The sequence below is a fragment of the Vulpes vulpes genome, chromosome 15 (assembly GCF_048418805.1).
Source record: "Vulpes vulpes isolate BD-2025 chromosome 15, VulVul3, whole genome shotgun sequence".
In the NCBI taxonomy this organism is placed as follows: Eukaryota; Metazoa; Chordata; class Mammalia; order Carnivora; family Canidae; genus Vulpes; species Vulpes vulpes.
Genome location: NC_132794.1, coordinates 116,825,163 through 116,843,890, shown reverse-complemented (window position 1 = coordinate 116,843,890; position 18,728 = coordinate 116,825,163). Strand labels below are relative to the sequence as shown.

The 18,728-nt window shown below is 58.2% G+C and overlaps 1 protein-coding gene across 2 annotated transcripts in view; it reads left to right on the top strand.

The window, feature by feature from the left end:
* Positions 1 to 18,728, top strand: part of TCERG1L (transcription elongation regulator 1 like) — a 181,171-nt gene that overhangs the window by 138,765 nt on the left and 23,678 nt on the right. For both annotated transcript variants that reach the window (XM_072740432.1, XM_072740431.1), the window contains one exon: positions 6,701 to 6,770. In XM_072740432.1, coding sequence (XP_072596533.1) covers positions 6,701 to 6,770 — 70 coding nt within the window. The remainder of the gene's footprint in view (positions 1 to 6,700; positions 6,771 to 18,728) is intronic.

Sequence of the window (18,728 nt, the reverse complement as noted above, 5' to 3'; positions counted from 1 at the left end):
GTGGGGTCAGGACGGCGGGGCAGGGTGGTGTGGTCAGGGTGCCAGAGCAGGGTGGCAGGGCTGGGACATTGGGGCAGGGCCTCCTCCGAGGTGCACCAGCGAATCGAGTGCTGATACTGGGGCAGAGCCAGCGCCTGGGGCCCCGCACGGCCTTCAACAGGCTGGGAGAGCATCTTCCTAAGTGGTCCCCAGAACCCAAGGCTTCATGCTGCCCACCCCCACCCCCAGTGCCGACCCAGGAATGAAGGAGGAGGGTGGGGAGGAGGACCTGCGCTCCCTCCCAAACCAATCACTGTACTCGGGGCCTGGATGACCAGCCCTGGGCTGGAGCCCAGCCCGACAGCAAGCCGGAGGCCAGTGGGTATGGCGGGCAGTGACGGGCCAGGTCTGGGGGTGGACAGAGCACAGTCAGTCCCCGGACTGGCAGCCAAGGTGCTCCCTGAGGAAGGACCCCTCACTGCACCAGACGCAGGGAGGAGGGCACCCGGGAGAGCCTGTGTCCTGAGGAGCTCGGGAGGGGTCAGAGCCTGGGCAGGTGCAGGGTGGACCTCAGCGAGGAGGCCCCATCAGTGCAGCCTTTCCAGGGACCAAGAGGCTCGTCTCTCGCAGTGACTGACCCCCGGCTCCCCGGACCCTGGCCCCGCAGCTCCTACCAGGGCTCCTACCCTTTTCTGGGGCCGCGTGCACCACCCCCAGCTCTGCTCCGGCTCTCTCTCCACCTGACTTTGTGATCCTTCCTTCAGAAATTGAATATGACCTGCAGGGAGCAAAGGATGCAGACAGCAATTTTGGTGTCCAGAGGGCCCCAGTTAGTGGGTGGAGCCATGGCCAGGCCCTGGATCTGCCCTCTCCCATCCCTCGTGTGCTCCATGCAGGCTGACACCCCCACCCATCTCTGCCACCTGCCCTGGGCCTGCAGAGGAGGGAGCAGGGAGGAGGGGAGGAGGGTGGGGAGGAGGGGAAAGAAGGAGGAGGAATAGGGAGGAGGGACCAGGAAGCAGGGAGGAAGGGCAGAGAGCAAGGAGGAGGGGCAGAGAGCAGGGAGGAAAGAAGAGGGACAGGCAGGAGGGAGAAGGGAGGAGGTGGGGGGAGGAAAGAGCAAGGAGGAGGGTCAGGGAGGAGGCAGGAGGGGCAGGGAGGAGGCAGGAGGGGCAGGGAGGAGGAGGGGCAGGCAGGAAGGGCAGGCGGGAGGGAGGTCCTGAGCCCTGCCCAGGGACCAGTGTCTCCATGGGTTCCGTGGACTCCTCCAGGAAACCCGAGCACCTCCAGCGGGTCAGTCAGGAGGGGAGCCCGGGTGGTGGGGACCTGATGCTGCCCCCAGGCCGTTGGTGTCAGAGTCTAACTGAACCGTTGGCATCCAGGCCCCGTCGGCGCCCAGGGAATCCGAGGCGTGGTTGTTGGTGCTGGAGGGCGCCCCAGAGAAACGGGGGAGCCCTGCTGCTTGGCAGCCCTCCCCGACTCCCACGAGTGCGCCCACGTCCCGCCGCCGCCGCCGTCACACCTCGGGCCGCTCCGACCCAGCCTCCCCGACAGGCCCCCGGGGGCCTCTTGTCCAAGCAGCCAAGCACCCCCGCCTTGCCCCTCTTTTTGCCCAGGGCAGCCACGGGCTGGGGGGTCTTCGTCTCTTCGGTGCCCCGGGAGGAAGCAGGGCGCCTCCCCTTCCCGTCATCTCGCGAGCACGGATCCCCGGGAGCCTCAGGACAAACAGCCTTAAATGAAGGACAGACTCCGTGGATCTAGAAGGTGCAGACAGAGCTGTGCGCAGGGCAGGGGGTCGGGTGCACCGCGGCCGCTGCCCTGTGCGAGCTGGGCTCCCGCGGGCGGGACGGGCCGCTGAGCACTGTGCCCTGAGTCCTGGGCGGGTCTGTAGGGAGCCTGCGGCCTGGACCCTGGCTCTGAGGCCCAGATGCTCCCGGCCGAGCACAGCTCCCTCCCTCCCGCTCCTCCAGCTGGACGTGCTGATGAGAACAGCTTCGTGCACCTGCGGTGTCTTAGCGGCGTTCCTGCGAGTACTTGTGTCCTACAAGTTCATGTTATTAGAATTACCGGGGCAGAAGGTACAGGCCTTTTAAATTTTCCTCCAAAAAGAGAGCCCAGGGGGCTCCGTGGGTGAAGCGTCTGCCTTCGGCTCAGCTCACGATCCCGGGTCCTGGGGTTGAGTCCTGCATCGGGCTCCCTGCTCCTCCCCCTGCTCATGTTCTCTCTCTCTCTGACTCTCAAAATAAATAAATAAAATCCTAAAAAACAAAACAAACAAACAAAAAAAAGCCCAGTGCCCACACCCATTAGTAGATTCCGCACACTTCCAGAAGCACTGTGCATCCTCGACACTGAATTCTGAAAGCCCGTCCTTTGTTTCCGTTGGCATTTCTTTAATTTTGAGTGAAATGGAACCTTTTCAAGGGCTTATTGGCTGTTCCTTTTGTGTCCCCGGGACGTGCTCGGGTCTGTCTCCATTATTGAAATATGCAGACTCTTGCAAATATCAGCATTCCGGCTACAATTAACAGTTTTTTCTTCCTCTTTTGATTTTTTTTCCAATTAAAAAAAAAATGGGTCTTGAGTTTTGTCTCACTGTTTTAAAACCCACGTAACCTGGAGCTTGCGGTTCTAAGCGTGTGATTCGCTGCCGGCGGCCGCCTTCCCGCGCTGTGCAACCGTCACTCCCGCCTCCCAGACTTTCTCATCACCCCGCCCAGGAGCCGGGTGGCCGGTTTCGGCCGCTCCCCGGGGCTTCCTCCCCGCGGCCCCGCCTGTCCACATGGCCCGTGCGGGCCCAGTCCTAGGACTGCCCATGGGTGTCCTGCTCCCTCTGCGGAGAAGAACGTCTTCGCGGCTTATCCGCGTTGAGCAACGGGTCCGATTTCCAATCCTTGTTCTGGCTGAAGATGTCCCATCGCACGGATGGACCCCACTTGGGTGGTCCGTGCCTCTGCTGGAGCACGCTTGGGTTGTTGCCCCTTGGGGCCACGGTGAGTGGTGCTCGTGCAAACCCTGCACACAAATACCCGTTTGGGGCCCGGTTCCCAGCTGTTTTGTGTAGAAACAGAAGAGTGGAGCTGCTGACCTGCAGGGTCGCTCTGTGTTTGACCTTCTGAGGAGCAGCCAAGACGTCCTCCAAGCCGTGAGCTCTTGGGAGGGCCCACCAGGGGCCCGCGGGCGTCCCCGCTGCCCCTCCTCCTCCATCCTCTGTTGTTGTGGCTCCAGGTATTACCACTGCTGTGTCTGCCATCGCAGGCTGGGAGCGGTGCCTCGTTCTGGATCGGATTAGCGCTTCCCTAAAGACTACACGTGCGCAGCATCTTCTCGGGTGCTTCCTGGCCGTTCGTACGGCTTCTTTAGAGAAATGTCTATTCATGTTGCTTGTCCTTCTTCTTTTTTATTTTTTTTTTAATTCGGTTGGTGGTGCCGTGGTTGGCGGTGGTGGTGTGGAGTGGCAGGAGTTTCAAATATGATCTGCTTACCAATCCCTCACGCGACCTGTGGTTTGTGAATATTCTTTTTTATTTTTATTATTTTTATTTTTATTTATTTTTTTGGTTTGTGAATATTCTCGCCCATTCTGTGGGTTGCCTTTTCACTCTGCTGCTAGTACTGTCCTCAGATGTACAAAAGGTTTTAATTTTATGAAGTTTCATTTATCTGGTGTTTTTTTTTTTTTTTTCTTTTTTCACCTGTGTCTTGGTGCCAAAGGTACGAAACCATGACCAAATCCAATGGCAAGAAGATTTCCCTGGAAAGTTTCTTGGTTTTAGCTCTCACGCTGACCTCGGAGTTCACGCCTGTGAATGTGGTTTCTGTCCCCTTCTTTCTTGTGAATGGGCCACGCTTTCCTACTGCTCGGTACATGTTGTGATTTTCTTGTTGTTGTTGAGAACTGGACTTTCTGGGTTCATCACACGGCGAGTCTGGAAAACAGCTTCTCATATCCTCAAGGGACTTCGGGTTCTGGCTGGCAAAGGGCTGGAACCATCCATTTGTCACTTTTCCAAGATTTTTGGTTTTCTTTTTTTTTTTTTTTTTTAATTTTATTTATTTATGATAGTCATACAGAGAGAAAGAGAGAGGCAGAGACACAGGCGGAGGGAGAAGCAGGCTCCATGCGCCGGGAGCCTGATGTGGGATTCGATCCCAGGTCTCCAGGATCGCGCCCTGGGCCAAAGGCAGGCGCCAAACCGCTGCGCCACCCAGGGATCCCAGATTTTTGGTTTTCTTAAGTGTGATCCTTGTCGGGTGTGGTCCCTGGGGTCTCTGCTCCATCATGTCCACCGTCCGTGTAGGAAGGTGGCTCTTAAAAATAAATAAATAATAATAAAATTTAAAAAAAAAAAAAAAAAGGAAGGCGGCTCTTCCCGGCGGCTCCGCGGTCTCATCAGAGCCCCGAGTTCTGGAGCCAGAGTCGGGCGGCGTCTCCAGCTCCGTGGCCGCTCTAGAGGACCTGCTGGTCCCAGGGCTCCTCCTCTGCCCCTCACGCAGCCTACCCACCAGACTTGCATTTTTAAAGGCAGCCACATTTCTGGATATTTCCCTTTACGGCTTTTGGATTCCGTGTCTTGATTTAGGAAGGCTTTACGACGAGACTATTCCCAACAAACAAAAATCTTCAAAAAAAAAAAAAATAACCAACATCTTTATAATCGTACGACCTCATTTCTTTAATTAAAAAAAAATATTTAATTTTTCACGTCTAACCTTAGGTCTCCCCTGGAGTGTGTTCTGGAGCAGCCATGGGGAAGGGCCTTCCCGTCCTCCACTTTGTTTCAAATTCTGGCCATAGCTCTGTGCTCTTCATCACCCTTGTCCTCTGCCCACGGGACAAGCAGATGGCAAGCACGACCCCCTTCTTTCTTGAAAACCTCGCCGGAGCATCAGGCCTCTGGATGCTCTGGGAAGGAAGCACACCTTGGGAGAGATGCAAACACCCCGCGGAGTAGACAGGCAGACTCACAACGGGTGTGGGGGCGCCGAGGTGGAGCCCATGGGAGGGCCCCGCACATGTGGGGGCAGAGGGCCTGGAGCCAGCCCTGGAGTCTCACGGGGAGGGTGCCGGTGGGCATAGGAAGCACCTGGCGGAGTGTGCAAGGTGCAGGTACCTGTGGGACACGGAGGCAGGGAGGCCAGGAGCAGGGGCCTGAGCATGCCTCTGGGGGTCAGCAGCCTGATGCCCGGCGCTGGGGGGGGGCACGTGGGAGGAGCGTGCAGGGCGTGAAGCAGGCAAATCCTGCCCCCTGTTAGCTCATTTATCACAAATGCTCTTTCTCTGGTTCTCAGCGAGGAGGGGGCTTCTGTCCCCTAGGGGATGTTTAGCAATTTCTGGAGACATTTTGGTTGTCACAACTGGGGTCTGTCCTCACTGCTACTGGCGCCTACCGAGCAGCTCCCTCCAGCACCCAGGACCCCTGAGTGTCACTAGAGTGTGAGGCTCCGCGCAACGGTGCAGCTCAGGCTACGATGCTCAGCCTTCCCTGGGCTGACGTCCCAGATGCCACCCCCCCATCCCCCGTACCACACACTGTCCTGCAGGGAACCCGCTCTGCTCCATCTCCGTCTGGGCAGGGTCCATGTCTGTGAGGCCTCCTCCCTGGGCGAGCCTCTTCCACAGGGTCCCGTCCTGCTGGTGCACTGGGCTCACAGACTTGTGGCTGGGTCCCCCGGGGCCCACGATGGTGTAGGGTATGCAGCTTGGGGGGGGAGGACATGGGTGGGAGGGGCCTTAGAAGCAGGATGCGGGTGGACTGGGCAGCCGGGAGCTTCCAGAGCCTGACTTTCTCATCTTGCTGCCAGCCCCACTCCAAGAGCGTTGACTAGATGGGGATTGGAGCCCTCCTTGGGATTCCAAGCAGCGCATTCCTGGAGGGGGTGTCCTCATGCGCAGGCTCCTCAGGAAGGGTGGGCTTAGGCAGCCCAGTGTGCGGGGGCCAGGGCCTCGGGGACCTGGGGATGCTCAGCAGAGCCCCGCCCCCAGCACCTCTGCCCGCACAGGACGGAGCGTGAGAAGCCGTGTCCTGGGTCTCATGGGTACAGAATGAGAAGCAGGGCCAGAGGCAGCTGTGAAGCCAGGGAGCGTGTGGGAATCACTCATCTGTCAGGACTGAGATTCCGATGCTCTAGAACCGTGTGGAAGCTCGTTTTCCCTCTCCCCCTCTTGGAGACACAGAGGAAACACTGAAGCACCTTTTCACTTTTTCATTCCAAAAGCTCATCAAATATTTACAAGGCCAGGCTCCTCGGGATGGAAGGGGGGGACCCGTCCTCAAAATCAAATTGGGTTTTTGACGTAGACGCGTAGTCAGGAGTGAAGTGGATGCCACATGTGCGAGAGATGTGCTGGTTCCCTGCAGGGACACGGAGGGAGCGGGGCGGGGGGTGGCTCTTGGTTCCCTGGCAAGAATGTGAAGTCCCCCCCGGAAAGGCTTCTCTGGGGCCTGCGTGCCCAGGTGGCCGGGGAGGCCTGGGGAGGTGCCCACCTGCCGTTCTCCATCCTCTGGCCTGGCTGGACCATCTCGCAGCCTCCGCACACAAGGAAATCAGGTGTCTCTTCTGCTGGAACGCCCAGGGGTACAGGAGGTAGCGGGTTCTCGGGCTTGAGGTCTGTTTCCTTAATTTCCAGATGACTCCGCATGAAAACGAGCACTTTTTGGTGTTTTGCCGGAGTGACGGGAGCTGACACTCCAACCTTGTTAACTTGATTCTCTTCCAGCTGAGCACAGCGACGGGTCACGGTCTGAGGACGGCAGGGGAGACCGCAGCCTGAGAACCAAGAGGAACCGGTAGGTGACAAGGCCTTTTGCGCCGGTGACTTCCCGTAGCAGACAGTTACGTGGTGTAGAAGGAGGGGGGATCGCTTGACTCTACTGAGCGCAGAACAGATCGAACCACCAAGCAGACGGCGGGAGGCCTCAGGTCCCGTCTCACTGACTGCTCTGGGGGCCCCGGGCCTCCGTGGGCAGGTGTCTCAGTGGCTCCCGGGCACGTGGATGTTGGACCGTGTCTGGCCTGCGCTGGGCCTCCCTGGTGCCCATGTGCTCAGCCCCATGCACGGAGCCGTCAGGGTACCAGGGGGGCCATGGGATGGGTGAGGCTGTGGGTTTGCTTTGGGCAGCTCTTGAGTTGGAGTTGGGTGCCTCCTGCTTTCGCTTTGTGATGTTGGGCAAAGTAATTCCACCCTGACTGCCGATCTCCCATCTGCACGAGATGGCAGGAGCTCCCAAAGGCAGCTTGGGGTGACAGGGACTGCGAGGGAGGGGGAGGCGCTGCGAGACTACAGTCACACTCCTCGAGTGCACAGCCCTCCGTGCCTGTTGCCCTCTGGGTGTGGCGGCAGCCCCCGTGGCCGGGGACCCGCCGTTAGCCCGTCCTGCAGGCCACGTGCTGGGGCTTCTTTCCTCCTGAGTCCCACACAAAGGGGTAAATTTAGGATCCAAGTGTCTAAGCTCCCTGGAGGGGGGCCGAGGGCCTGGCCGGGTGCTGGGCAGCCGTCTCCGGCACAGAAGCCCTCGTGGGTATGTTCTGCTTAAAATATGTGCCTTGAGGGCGCCCGGGTGGTGCAGTCAGTAGGCGTCTTGCTCTCGATTTCGGCTCAGGTTGTGATCTCAGGGTCCTGACATCGAGCCCTGCATCGGGCTCTGCGCTGGGCGTGGAGTCTGCTTGGGATTGTCTCTCTCCCTCTCCCTGTCCCTCCCGCTCCTGCTTGCTCTCTCTCTCTCTCTCTCAAATAAAGATCTCTTTTATCAAAAAAATGTGCCTAAGAACCCAGAGCGCGTTCAGGAGGCAGGTGGTGCAGTGGGAGCCCACCCCGTCCTCTGCCCCAGTTCAGCACAGCCTCACGTTTGAAGCCTCTCGGAAAGTCAGGACATTGGCAGGCTCTGCGGACGGCAGACGCGGTGCAAGGAAGAGGCCCATGACGGGCACGAGGGCTCGAGGGGGGGTCGGGTCGGCGGGCTGCGGGGGCGAGGACGACGGGGGACGGCGTTGGCTAGGATTCCACTGCCGACTTGCAAAAATGGGCATTTTAAAAAATAGCATCACACTTGGGAAGTGTGATCCTCAAAGCAGCAAAGATAAACCGTACGCTGCAAATCTGAAAAAAAATCAGACCTCATGTCATCGATTTATTTGTTCTGGTTAAAACCATCGCCCTGTCACCGTTTTTTTTATGTCCCCCGATTATTCTTTGTGTGCTTTTGTATTTTTATATTTTTTTAAAATATTTTATTTTTAAACAAATCTCTACATCCATCTTGGGCTTCAACTCACAGCCCCGAGATCAAGATTCGTGAGCTTCATCGACGGAGCCAGCCAGGCGCCCCTATGTCACCCAATTATTCTTTGACCCTACGTTGTGTAAAGTCTTAAAAATATGGTCTCAATATTATTTTTACAAACAAACAAACAAAAAGTTTTCTTAGAAGAAGCAAGGTCCCGCAGTGGCACCTGTGCGCAGTAATGAAGGAAAATGCACCTTGCCTCAGAGCCCGTGCCCAGGCGGCATCCTCAGCCCGTCCAGGGGGCGTCCTGAGAAAGGACGGTGGGAGAGAGAGCAAGACCCCCCACCCCGGCTCCGGGCAGCAGGTGCCTGGCGCCTGACCCCGCCGGGATGGGCCTCTTGTCTGTGACAGACGACAGACGGACGAGCGTGGAGGCACAAGCCTGCAGAGTTCTCCCTGAGTGGCTTCGGGTCCCCTCATTTCACCGCCACCAGGCCTTTCCTCTGTGCACCCCCTCCAGAAATCATTCTGCAGACGGGGGCCCGGGTATATTGTAATCTTAACTGATAACAAGCAGACACCACAGAACGTTCCAGAAACAATACAGGGAAGGGTGAGCACTGTCCTCCCCAGGAGAGGGAGCTGTCCCTCCCCGGGGCGGCAGGGACCCAGGCTGCCGCTGGGCCGGGCCTGAGGCTCCCTGTGGCGCTGGGATCCCACCTTCTCTTTAGAAGGTCACTTTTGGGCGTCAAAGGACACCTGCATGTGCCACAGAGGATGGACGCTGTGTGCCTTCGATGGGACAGGGGCTCCAGGAAAGAGGGTAGAGTGTCATCTCTTTATGTCCAGACCACGGGCATCTGCCCAGCCCGCCTCTGTCCGTCTTTGGATAAATGCATCTAGAATCTCAAAAACCAGACGCGCTTCCTGAGGCACCAGAAATGCGGAAATGTAGCCGCCGAAGGATGCTGTTGAGCTCGTGCTGGAGGAGACGCTGGGCTGGATCCGGAGCAGCTGGGCCATCTGCCTGCGTGGCCCGATTTCACTCATTTTCCCACAGGACTGGCCTTGACTTCCCATCAGTTGGCCTTTAAGAGACGTCAGAACGTCAGTTTGCGTGTGAACCATGTGAGGGGCTTCCGTGATTGAGCGGCGGCTCGGGAGCCAACGCGGGGGCGATGGGTAGAGCCGCCCCGTTTCCCACCCACAGACCCCAGCCCGGGCTGCGGGCGCCGCTGTCGGGGCGGCTCTGCTCTCCCACGGAGCCCTGGGACGGCACTGCTCCCCCTGCTGCGGTGCAGCCAGCCTGGGGATCTAGAATGTTCCAGAACGTTCCACCGTTCTGCTCAGTCATCTCTGAGCCCTTCGCACAAACCGCCTGCTCTCTTCCGAAGCCTCACTCTTGTGCTGGTTTTTCCAAACGCCCCCACCCCCACCCCGCAGCCCGATCTCCGTGGGGTTGCTCAGAGCTCATCGCCCCGGGCCGATGATCAGCGCGGCATCATGTTCGTCTTCTAGAAGGTTATGATCAATAAATTCAGGCTCTTCTCAAGCTCCTAACTGCTTTTGTGTATCTTTAATTAGCGGATCCTGGCTTAGATGGTAAGAGAACGGGCCTCCAGAGGACTGGCTGACATCAATCCCTTTGACCTACCTTTTTTTGTATAAATAATAGAATTTTTCCTCATCCAGAAGCCCGTAAACGTGTGACTCACTAGCAACCATGTTCGGGAAGAAAGGGAAGACGCCACGTGCTCCCTTTGGACGTTGCGTTTCTCTCGGACCCTGGCGCCTCTCATGGACGTTTTGCACACTCGTCTGCAGATCGGATGAGCTCAACTGATCAAGTGATTCAAGTCTAAACGATACTTTTCCTAAAATCCCCTGGGAATTTCATGGGAAGAGAAATATGTCCCAATGACAAGCTTTCAAATTGCTAAGATATTTTAAACGAGCTGGCGAGCACCACCTCGAGTAGCTTGTTACCTGCTGTTTAACGGAACCCGTTCGTGATACCTGAGCCCACCTGCCTCCGGGCCCGGAACGCTGATTGCTTCTTTGCGTTTTGTGCGGTGCCCAGAGGTACTGCCAGTTTCCCAATGTGCCATCTTTTCTTGGTTCACACTTGCTCGTCACACGCGCGGTCTATTTTAAGAACTTGGGATTTATTGCAAATAATTGAACTATTTGAAGGATTCAGCAAAAGCCAGCGATTTAGTTTAGAAATCGGGATGAAATGATCTGCCAAACACATTAGAGAAGAGATTGTCAGCGACACGTACGGCTCCCAGACCTCCCAGGGGGAGCCAGCTCTGGCCAGTTGCTAGGCTGGGAGGTTCCTCCGACCTGATGGCTTCCTGGAGCATGAGAGAGTGGCCTTGCTCCTGCCGCGACGATGGGCCCTGTGGCTTTGGCATAGATTCCGCGTCCTGTGCATGACCAAAAGGATCTGGGCTTGGGATATTGTTTATATCTACGTTTGTAGGGTTTGGATTCTGTGGGTTTGGGGGATGCCCAGTTGGTGGCTTTGGATGTAAGTGGTAAAGCTGAGCTTTGACTGTAAAATCTTCATGTCTAGCGGGGTGTTTTGCTGGGGTCAGGTGCAGCTTGGGCTGGAGACCTCAGCGAGGATAGAATCCTTAGGAAGAAGCCTGTCGTTTTTCTACTTCCCCCAAGGATGTCCTGCATATTCTTCTCTTGACAAACCACAGCGGCCAGGGCATGCCCTGAGCAGGGCATGGACAAGGCCGGGTCACGAGGTTGTGACCTGTCTGCCTGCAGTTCTGCAGCTCACCTGGGGGAACCTAATGCTGAGAAAATCTTTCTAGAACAACAACAGCAGCGGCAACAGCAACAAATCACTATCTGAAAGACCAAAAATGCCTAATGTTAAATGTGGAAGTTTCACAGACTCTACCCCTGGGACTGTCCCCACGTGAGCCCACATCTGGAGAGAGCCAACCGTGGAAGACGGAGAGAAAGCCTCCTTCTGCGTCTCTGGACAAAGGCAAGCGATGGGCGTGAGCCTTGAGCCTTCTGGGAAAGGCCGTGGCCCTGGGAAGGCAGACAGAGGAGATGGAGAGACAAGGGGCCACGTGCCCAGATCATAACCCAGCCCCACTCTCCCCCGCTATCGCCTTCTCCTGCGGGCTTGCATTGAGCAAACATCCACTGCCACCCACTGCGTGCACCCAGGGACACATCGCCAGCTGGAGGTCACTTCCTGTACTCAGTGGCTCTGGCCCTAGAGAAGGGAGTGTGGACGGCGTGTCGCACGATCCCAGCTTCCCAGACACCGTGATGCAGCACCACTGGACGGACCGGAGTTTCCCCTCGGCCGGGAGGGTTAAAGGGCACCCTGGGGCAGGTTGTGGTCGTGGAAGGTCACCATCCTGCTCCACGTCCCTGTGTCACCCCTCTACCCTCTACCCTCTACCCCTGAACTGGTCTATGATGAACCACGACTGAGCTGCAGCCCCTCACCTTGGCCCCCGGGCCGGACAGGGTGGCTGGTTCTGGGCCGTCCCTGGGCATCTGGCCTGGCCCGGGGTCCCTGCAGGACAGGAGGAGCTGCTGTTGTTGCTCTAAGCTCCTGTCCTGGAGGGGACAGCCCAGCGTCCGTGTCAACCAGTCCTGCGGGCACCAGACCTGAGGCCCGTCCGAGTTGCGTGCAGCGGGAGAGCCGCCGGCGGATTCCCAGGAGGCCCGTGGACACGGGGCAGTCAGGGTGGCCACAGTCACAGGGGAAGAGGAACCCACGGAGCGGCTGGCGGAGACGCGACCTGTCCCCGCACCGCTGCGAGCCCTGGGGCCTCCCGGGGCCAGGACAGGCCGAGGGGAGGCAGGGGCCTGGCCTTCCCGGGATGCGGGGCGCTGCCCTCCACGCTGAGGGCCGTCCATCACCTGCTCGGCAGGGACCTGGGGACTGAACTGTCCCCGGAGATCCTCTCTGATTTGAGAAGACAGTTTCCATGTCTGCCTCTTCTCCAAATGCCGGATGATAGAAACTCTCCCTTTTAAACGGAGTCCGGGGAGGTTCCTCCGCCAGGCCCATCTCCGTCCCACCGGCCGCGGCACCCGGGGCTCCCAGGGTGGGAAGTGTCGGCGGCTGTTCCCCCCGCCCCCCCGGGAGTGACCCCCCGAATGTCAGAAACCTGCTCGCAGTGGCTCCGTTACAGTCGGGATTTCTGAAATCACCGCAGCTTGTGAAGCGGAAACGCATTTTCCGGGTGGCCGGAAACTGGTGTGGGTGTGGGGAGGTGCGGGCGAGGAGCAGCGCGGGGGTCTGGCTCGTAGTCGGCACGCGTGCGCACAGGAAGGCGTGGAGGGACGCGATCACACCGCCATGGGGAGGTCTGCGGGCCTCGGTGCAGCCGGGGTGATCCCCAGGCCCCTTCTGGGAAGGTGTCATCAGGACCAGAGGGTGGGTCAGGCCAAAACTGCAGAAGTGAGGAGAGCAGGGCAGGCAGCACAGGTCTGCCAGCTGGTGGGGGTCAGTGAGACGGCCGGGGAGCACTGAGGTCCTGGGATGGGCACCCAAGAGCCCGGAAGCCCAGGCCCCAGCCTGGAGCCCAAGTCCTACCTCTCCAGGCAGACCCTGTGTCCCTGCCCACCCCTAATCGATGTGCCGGTCTTCCGACAGCAGCCAGAGGCAGCTCCCACACTGCCATGTCAGGCCTAAAAAACTACGGAATACGGATCTTTCAAAGTTCACCTCATCCAAAAGCCATTTGTTAGAAATACGTGATAGAATGTCTGAGGCCCCACAAGGCAGAGATTCACAGAGACTTTGATTCCTGCAGAATTTCATATTGTGTCTAACACTGGAGTTATAGGCTGGCGGTATTTTGATGATAAATTCCCAGCCTTCTTTGCCAGGAGAAAGAACAAGTTCTCCCCATCCATTACATCAAATAAAAGATGAGGCATCACCTCACCAAGCAGGGAGCTGGATGTCAGTGTTGGAAGGGTTGGATGGTCACGGGCTGCCGGAGACGTGGAAGGTGAAAGATCATCAGCACCATCATCACCATTAGCATGTAACCACCACCAGCACCACCATCATTACCATCACCCCCACCACCATCACCACTACCATCATCACCACCACCGTCATCACCATCATCATCACCACCACCATCATCACCATCACCCCCACCACCATCATCATCACCATCACCCCCACCATAATCATCACCACCACCATCATCACCATCACCCCCACCACCATCACCACCATCATCATCACCATCACCCCCACCATAATCATCACCACCATCATCATCACCATCACCCCCACCATAATCATCACCACCACCATCATCACCACCATCATCACTATATTGTCACCAGCACCACCAGCACCACCACCACCATCATCAGTATATTGTGCTAAGTACTTTATATGCATCATCTGTTTTCCCATTTGTAAGATGGGGATTATAGCCGAGGCTGCCATATAGGGCTATGACAAGGATTGAATGAAGTGACACCAAGTAGGAGGACAGGGTTTTACACACAGAATGTCAGCAAATATCAGGTGTTCATATTACTCCATTTAATTCTTACAAAAAATGGGACGCTTGGGTGGCTCAGTGATTAAGTGTCTGCCTTCGGCCCAGGGCATGATCCTGGAGTTCAAGGATCGAGTCCCCCGTCGGGCTCCCTGCATGGAGCCTGCATCTCCCTCTGCCTGTGTCTCTGCCTCTCTCTCTGTGCATCTCATGGATAAATAAATAAAATCTTAAAAAAATTATTCTTACAAAAAGTATTAAGTGGGAAGTTTATTGTAATTTGAACTTTATAGAGGAAAAAATCAGTGAAATGAGACTTTCTTGAATATATATAGTACATTTGCATGAAAGTGCAAGTTCAAAGAGAAGTCTGTAGAGATCAGACTGTTTGTGCCCAACACTCTGCCTCCTGCATCATCCCTACAATGCAGATCTCCCCTCCTCTTCCCCCTCTACCTCCCCTCCTTCTGCCCCTACTTCTCCTCCTCCTCCTCCCCCTCCTTCCTCTTCCCACTTTGAGGATAAGGATTATGGAGCTCGAAGAGGTTAATGAAAATCCAGAAGGCAGTTACCCTGAGCCATGACGGGGGTCCAGTTTTCCTTGGGTCCTGGCATGTTGCTCTCAGCGATGCCACATGACCCAGAGCAGTAAGATACCAAACCACAGCATATTTACAGAAACACCTTTTTTAAAAAAAGATTTTATTTATTCATGAAAGACACACACGAGGGGGGTGGGAAGCAGAGAAATAGGCAGAGGGAGAAGCAGGCTCCATGCAGGGAGCCCGACGTGGGACTCGATCCCGGGTCCCCAGGATCACACCCTGGGCCAAAGGCGATGCTAAACCGCTGAGCCACTGACCCACCCAGAAACACCTTTTTATAGATTCCTTTGACAACCCTTTAGGGGGAACAGCCACGCACTCGGAAGGCTTGCAAGAATGTGCTAATTACGTCCGGACGAAATCTGGAGGAACATCCCAGAAAGGCACCATCCGTGGCTGCAGGAAAGAGTCCAAACACCGTGACGCCTGTCCTCTTTAGAGAGTGGGACCTGGAGCTGCACTACATTTAATGTGTCTCCAAGGAAATCACAAGGAACCAATAGCCACAAAATCTAAGTCAACAATTTATCTACGGCCTCCTGAGCCCCAAGCACAGCACCTGGTGCTGGAGAAGGACCCGTCAATGAGCCCGAGGCGGCCTTCAGGGACTTGCCCGGCAGCCGTAGAGGCAGACCCAGGAGTGGCCCCAACGGAAGCATCGTGTGTCCGGCCCTCCTGGTGCAGGAACCCCACAGTCTGAGTGCAGAGGGTAGGGCATGTCCTGCCGGGGGAATGGCCAGGTGACCCGACGAAGCCAAGCTGAGCCTGTGTGTGGACAGGGCCAGGAGGAGCAGGTGTGAAGAGGAAGCACAGGGGTGAGGGAGCCGTGAGGATGGGGCTGGTGGGCCAGGTTGGTGGAATGAGGACCTGAGCAGACATGTGACCCTCCTACCAGGACGGAGTGGCAGGGCTGTGGCTGGAAGAGAGTAGGGAAGGTTTGCAGCTTGGGGGCCACCAGCACAGGGACATGGCGTGGACTTCAGGGTGCGCCGCCGCCCTGTGGGCAACTGGACCCGTGTCCTGGACAAGGTGATACTTCTCTGCACAAACCATTGCGGATGTTCTAGAATGAAAGCCCATGACCCAGGTGGTCGGTCACTCCTGGGAGCATGAGGTTGCTGCAGTGCTCCTGGGTCGGGCTGGACACGTTGGCCCCACAGGTCACACCCGGGGAGACCTCGGGCTCCTGATTTCGAGTCTCTTGCTTCTCATGTTGACCAAACCTGGACAACCCTTGAGGATGTGGCACTTGCTCGCCCCGTGAGGAGGGACGAGGTTATGGGTTTAATCGTGTGGCCCGCCCCCACTCTGACGCAGGAGTCCTAGCCCCAGAACCTCAGAACGGGGCCTAATTTGGAGGTAGATGGTTGCAGATGCAGTTCGTTCGGATGAGGTCATTAGGGTGTGCCCTAGTCCAATGAGTGGTGTCCTTCTGGGAGGGGACATTTGGACACAAACGCACATGGCGGCGGGGCGGGGTGGGACGGGACGCCATGAGAAGATGAGGGCCGAGACCTGGATGCTGCCTCCTCAGGCCCAGGGACACCGGAGGTTGCTGCTGAGCCGCCGAGCCAGGCAGGCCGGGGACAGATGCGCTGCCTGGGAGGGGGCACGGCCACCGGGAAGGACGCGGGGGCTCAGGAGCACGGCCTGCCCTGCGCCCGGGCTTTCGCAGCAGGCCCCCAGGCAGCCCCGCTGCTGGAAGGCACAGGAACCCGCTGGTGCCTGCCCTCGGGCAGTGCTCTGACCTGCGTCCTGCGGCTCTCCTCTGAGGGTAACTGCCCCGACTTGGCGCAGACCCCCGGGTGGGTGGCCCGTCCCAGCAACACTGCCTCCGCTCCAGGCGCCAGCAGAAGGCGGGGTCCCCAGCCATCCCCACTCCTGTCTGACTTGGCCGGAAATCCAGCTGCTCATAACCTCCCTCGAGGTTTGGTGATTTGCGAGAATGACCCCCGCACTCCGGAGAGTGCGAATCCTGAAGGCTACGGTTTTATCATAAAGGGAACAGCCAGATGGAAGAGAGGCCAAGGGCGAGCCCCGGAAGCGTCCCGAGCGCCCAGGCCCCTGTCCCCCTGGCCTGGACCCCAGCGGGCCCACCAGCCGGGAAGCGCCCCCAGCCCCGGTGCCCCGCATTTGTGTCAGAGTCGGTGCCTGGGCGGGAGAGACTGAGTCCCCGCTCAGTACTCACCCCCCACCTTCCTGAGGGCTCCCAGGGCTCCGGCCCTCGGGCCACGTGGCTGGGCCCACCCTGCGTCACCTTGTAACATGAGCTCAGGCATGGCCAAAAGAGGATCCTGACCAAGGACAGCCCCGTGGCTCTAGAAGTCCTCTGAGGAAGCAGGGACAGAGGCCCGACAGTCGTGGTCATCCCGTGGGTGGTTGGGGGGCGCCTGGCACACGGTGGCCCCCAGGCCTCTCCGGCTGCAGACAGTGGTGCTGAGACAGCAAAGCTGCCCGGGTTGTCCTCCGCCAGGGACGTGGACCCGAGGGCGGGGCGGGACAGAGGGCGGTCCCTGAGCAGGCCCGACAGGGCCCAGGCGGCCATCGGTGGGGGCCCCGGGTGGTGGCCGAGGCACATGCAGACGCGGGCACCGCCGCCACCGCCAGCCCCTTGGCCGCCTGCCTGTCGCCTGCCTGGGAGACCGAGGTGTCGCCTGCGGGCAGGGCTGGGGTGGCCAGACGACGGCCTTCGGTCTCCCCGCCGAAGGACTTAGGAGCAAGCTGGATGAAGAGGCGGGAGGCCTGCTTCTCACACCTCCAGGACCTGCCAAGTCGGGGCAGAGCTGATGAGCCGATGGTGGAATCGAGACGTTTGTCAGCGGGACCAAAGAACAGGAGCACGGCTGCGGCACAGGCGGCAGCGCGGAGCGTTCCAACATCGGCTCGGCCAAACCGCGTGTTGGACCGAAACCGGGTCCAGAGGGCTTCCGTCGTTTGCCCAAGACTTGGCAGCAGGCGGTCCCCAAGGAGGCTCGGAAGCACTTTGCGCTCCGCCGGGAGAGCCGCGCGTGGTTCCTCCGCGGGCCCAGGCGCTCGCTCGCACCGCGGCGTCTTCGCAGCCGAGGGTCGCTCGCCGCGGCCTGAGCCGCTCTGACCTCCTCCCTCTCGCTCCGGTGCTTACAGGCCGTGTCTTCTGTTTCTGTGCAGCCTCTCGACTGATAGGGTTAGGAGGGGAGGAGGGAGGGGGGCGCCCGGAGGGATGCACGTTGTCGCACTGAATCCTCACACCTCGGCGAGGGGGGCGTATGGTCGCCCCACCTGGGCACTCTGAGGTGTGCGGACCTCCTGCACTGGTGCAAACTGAGGCTTGGGCCTTGCTGCGTCCAGCTCCGTGGTGTGAGCTTGCACACGTGGTGGCACGATGATGACCCACTGCTGCATCGGTACGGGGTCAGCAGGCAGGCGCCGCAGACGGCTGGGACACGTACCCCCTAGCGTGCACCTGCTGTGAAGACAACGCCGCCTCCCGAATCTCTCCAGCTCTCTCCCCTCCTCTCCCTGGAAGGATTCGGGAGGTGGAGAGAGGGGTGTCTGGGCGTCAGAGAGCGGACCTCTGGGCACAGCAGATGTGCCAACTCCAGCAGCCCCCATTCCTTCAGCCTCAGATAAACGAATTAAATGCTGTCGTCCAAAAAAAAAAGGCAACTAGCACCTAGATGTGCTGTGTCTACCACCCAGTTGCCCTGAGTGTGGGTCTAGTGAATTTTACCAAATAATCTGCTGCCCTGTGCACATGGGCAAAGTCAGAAAACCCCGTGAGATAGTGAGCAACTGGGACGGACCCACACGTGCACCTGCACACAGGCCATCGGCGGTTCAGCTGTTCAGGCTCAGGAGCGGCCAGAGTGCTGGGGTGAGGGATGGAATGGGGGCAAATAGCCGCTCTGCTCCAGGCACGGGGTGGCCCCCATAATGTCCCCAAAAGGATGAGAGATGGGAGCCAGGGAGCATGGTGTCTCTCGAAGCAAAGGGACCCCAGCGCTGCGGCCTGCCCTTGGGGACCCTGCTCTGGGGGAAAGGTTGGGCCAGACGGAGCCCGTTTCGGCTTGTGCACTTGACCCAAAAAATCTCCCGAAGCCGGTGTCTACCTGGCGAGGCATGTGCCATGCGGTAAAGCTGTTGCCAGATGAGAGGCCTTTCCACCCACACAGCTGGCACGACTCGTGGGTACCAATTACTGTGCCCTCGGGGATGCTGCTTGGCATCCTTGGTCGTTGGGGGCCTGAGCTAGCTTTATTGAAGGTACTAGAATTTGCTTTTTTTTGTTGAAGGCACCCAACTCACTCAGCCATAAGAATATTAAAAATATATTTAGCAAGTTTGCATTTACTTTTGACCAATTATAATTGAACTGAGGGCTTCACATCCTGGAAGGCATCCAGGAGCTCGGAACGGAACACTGT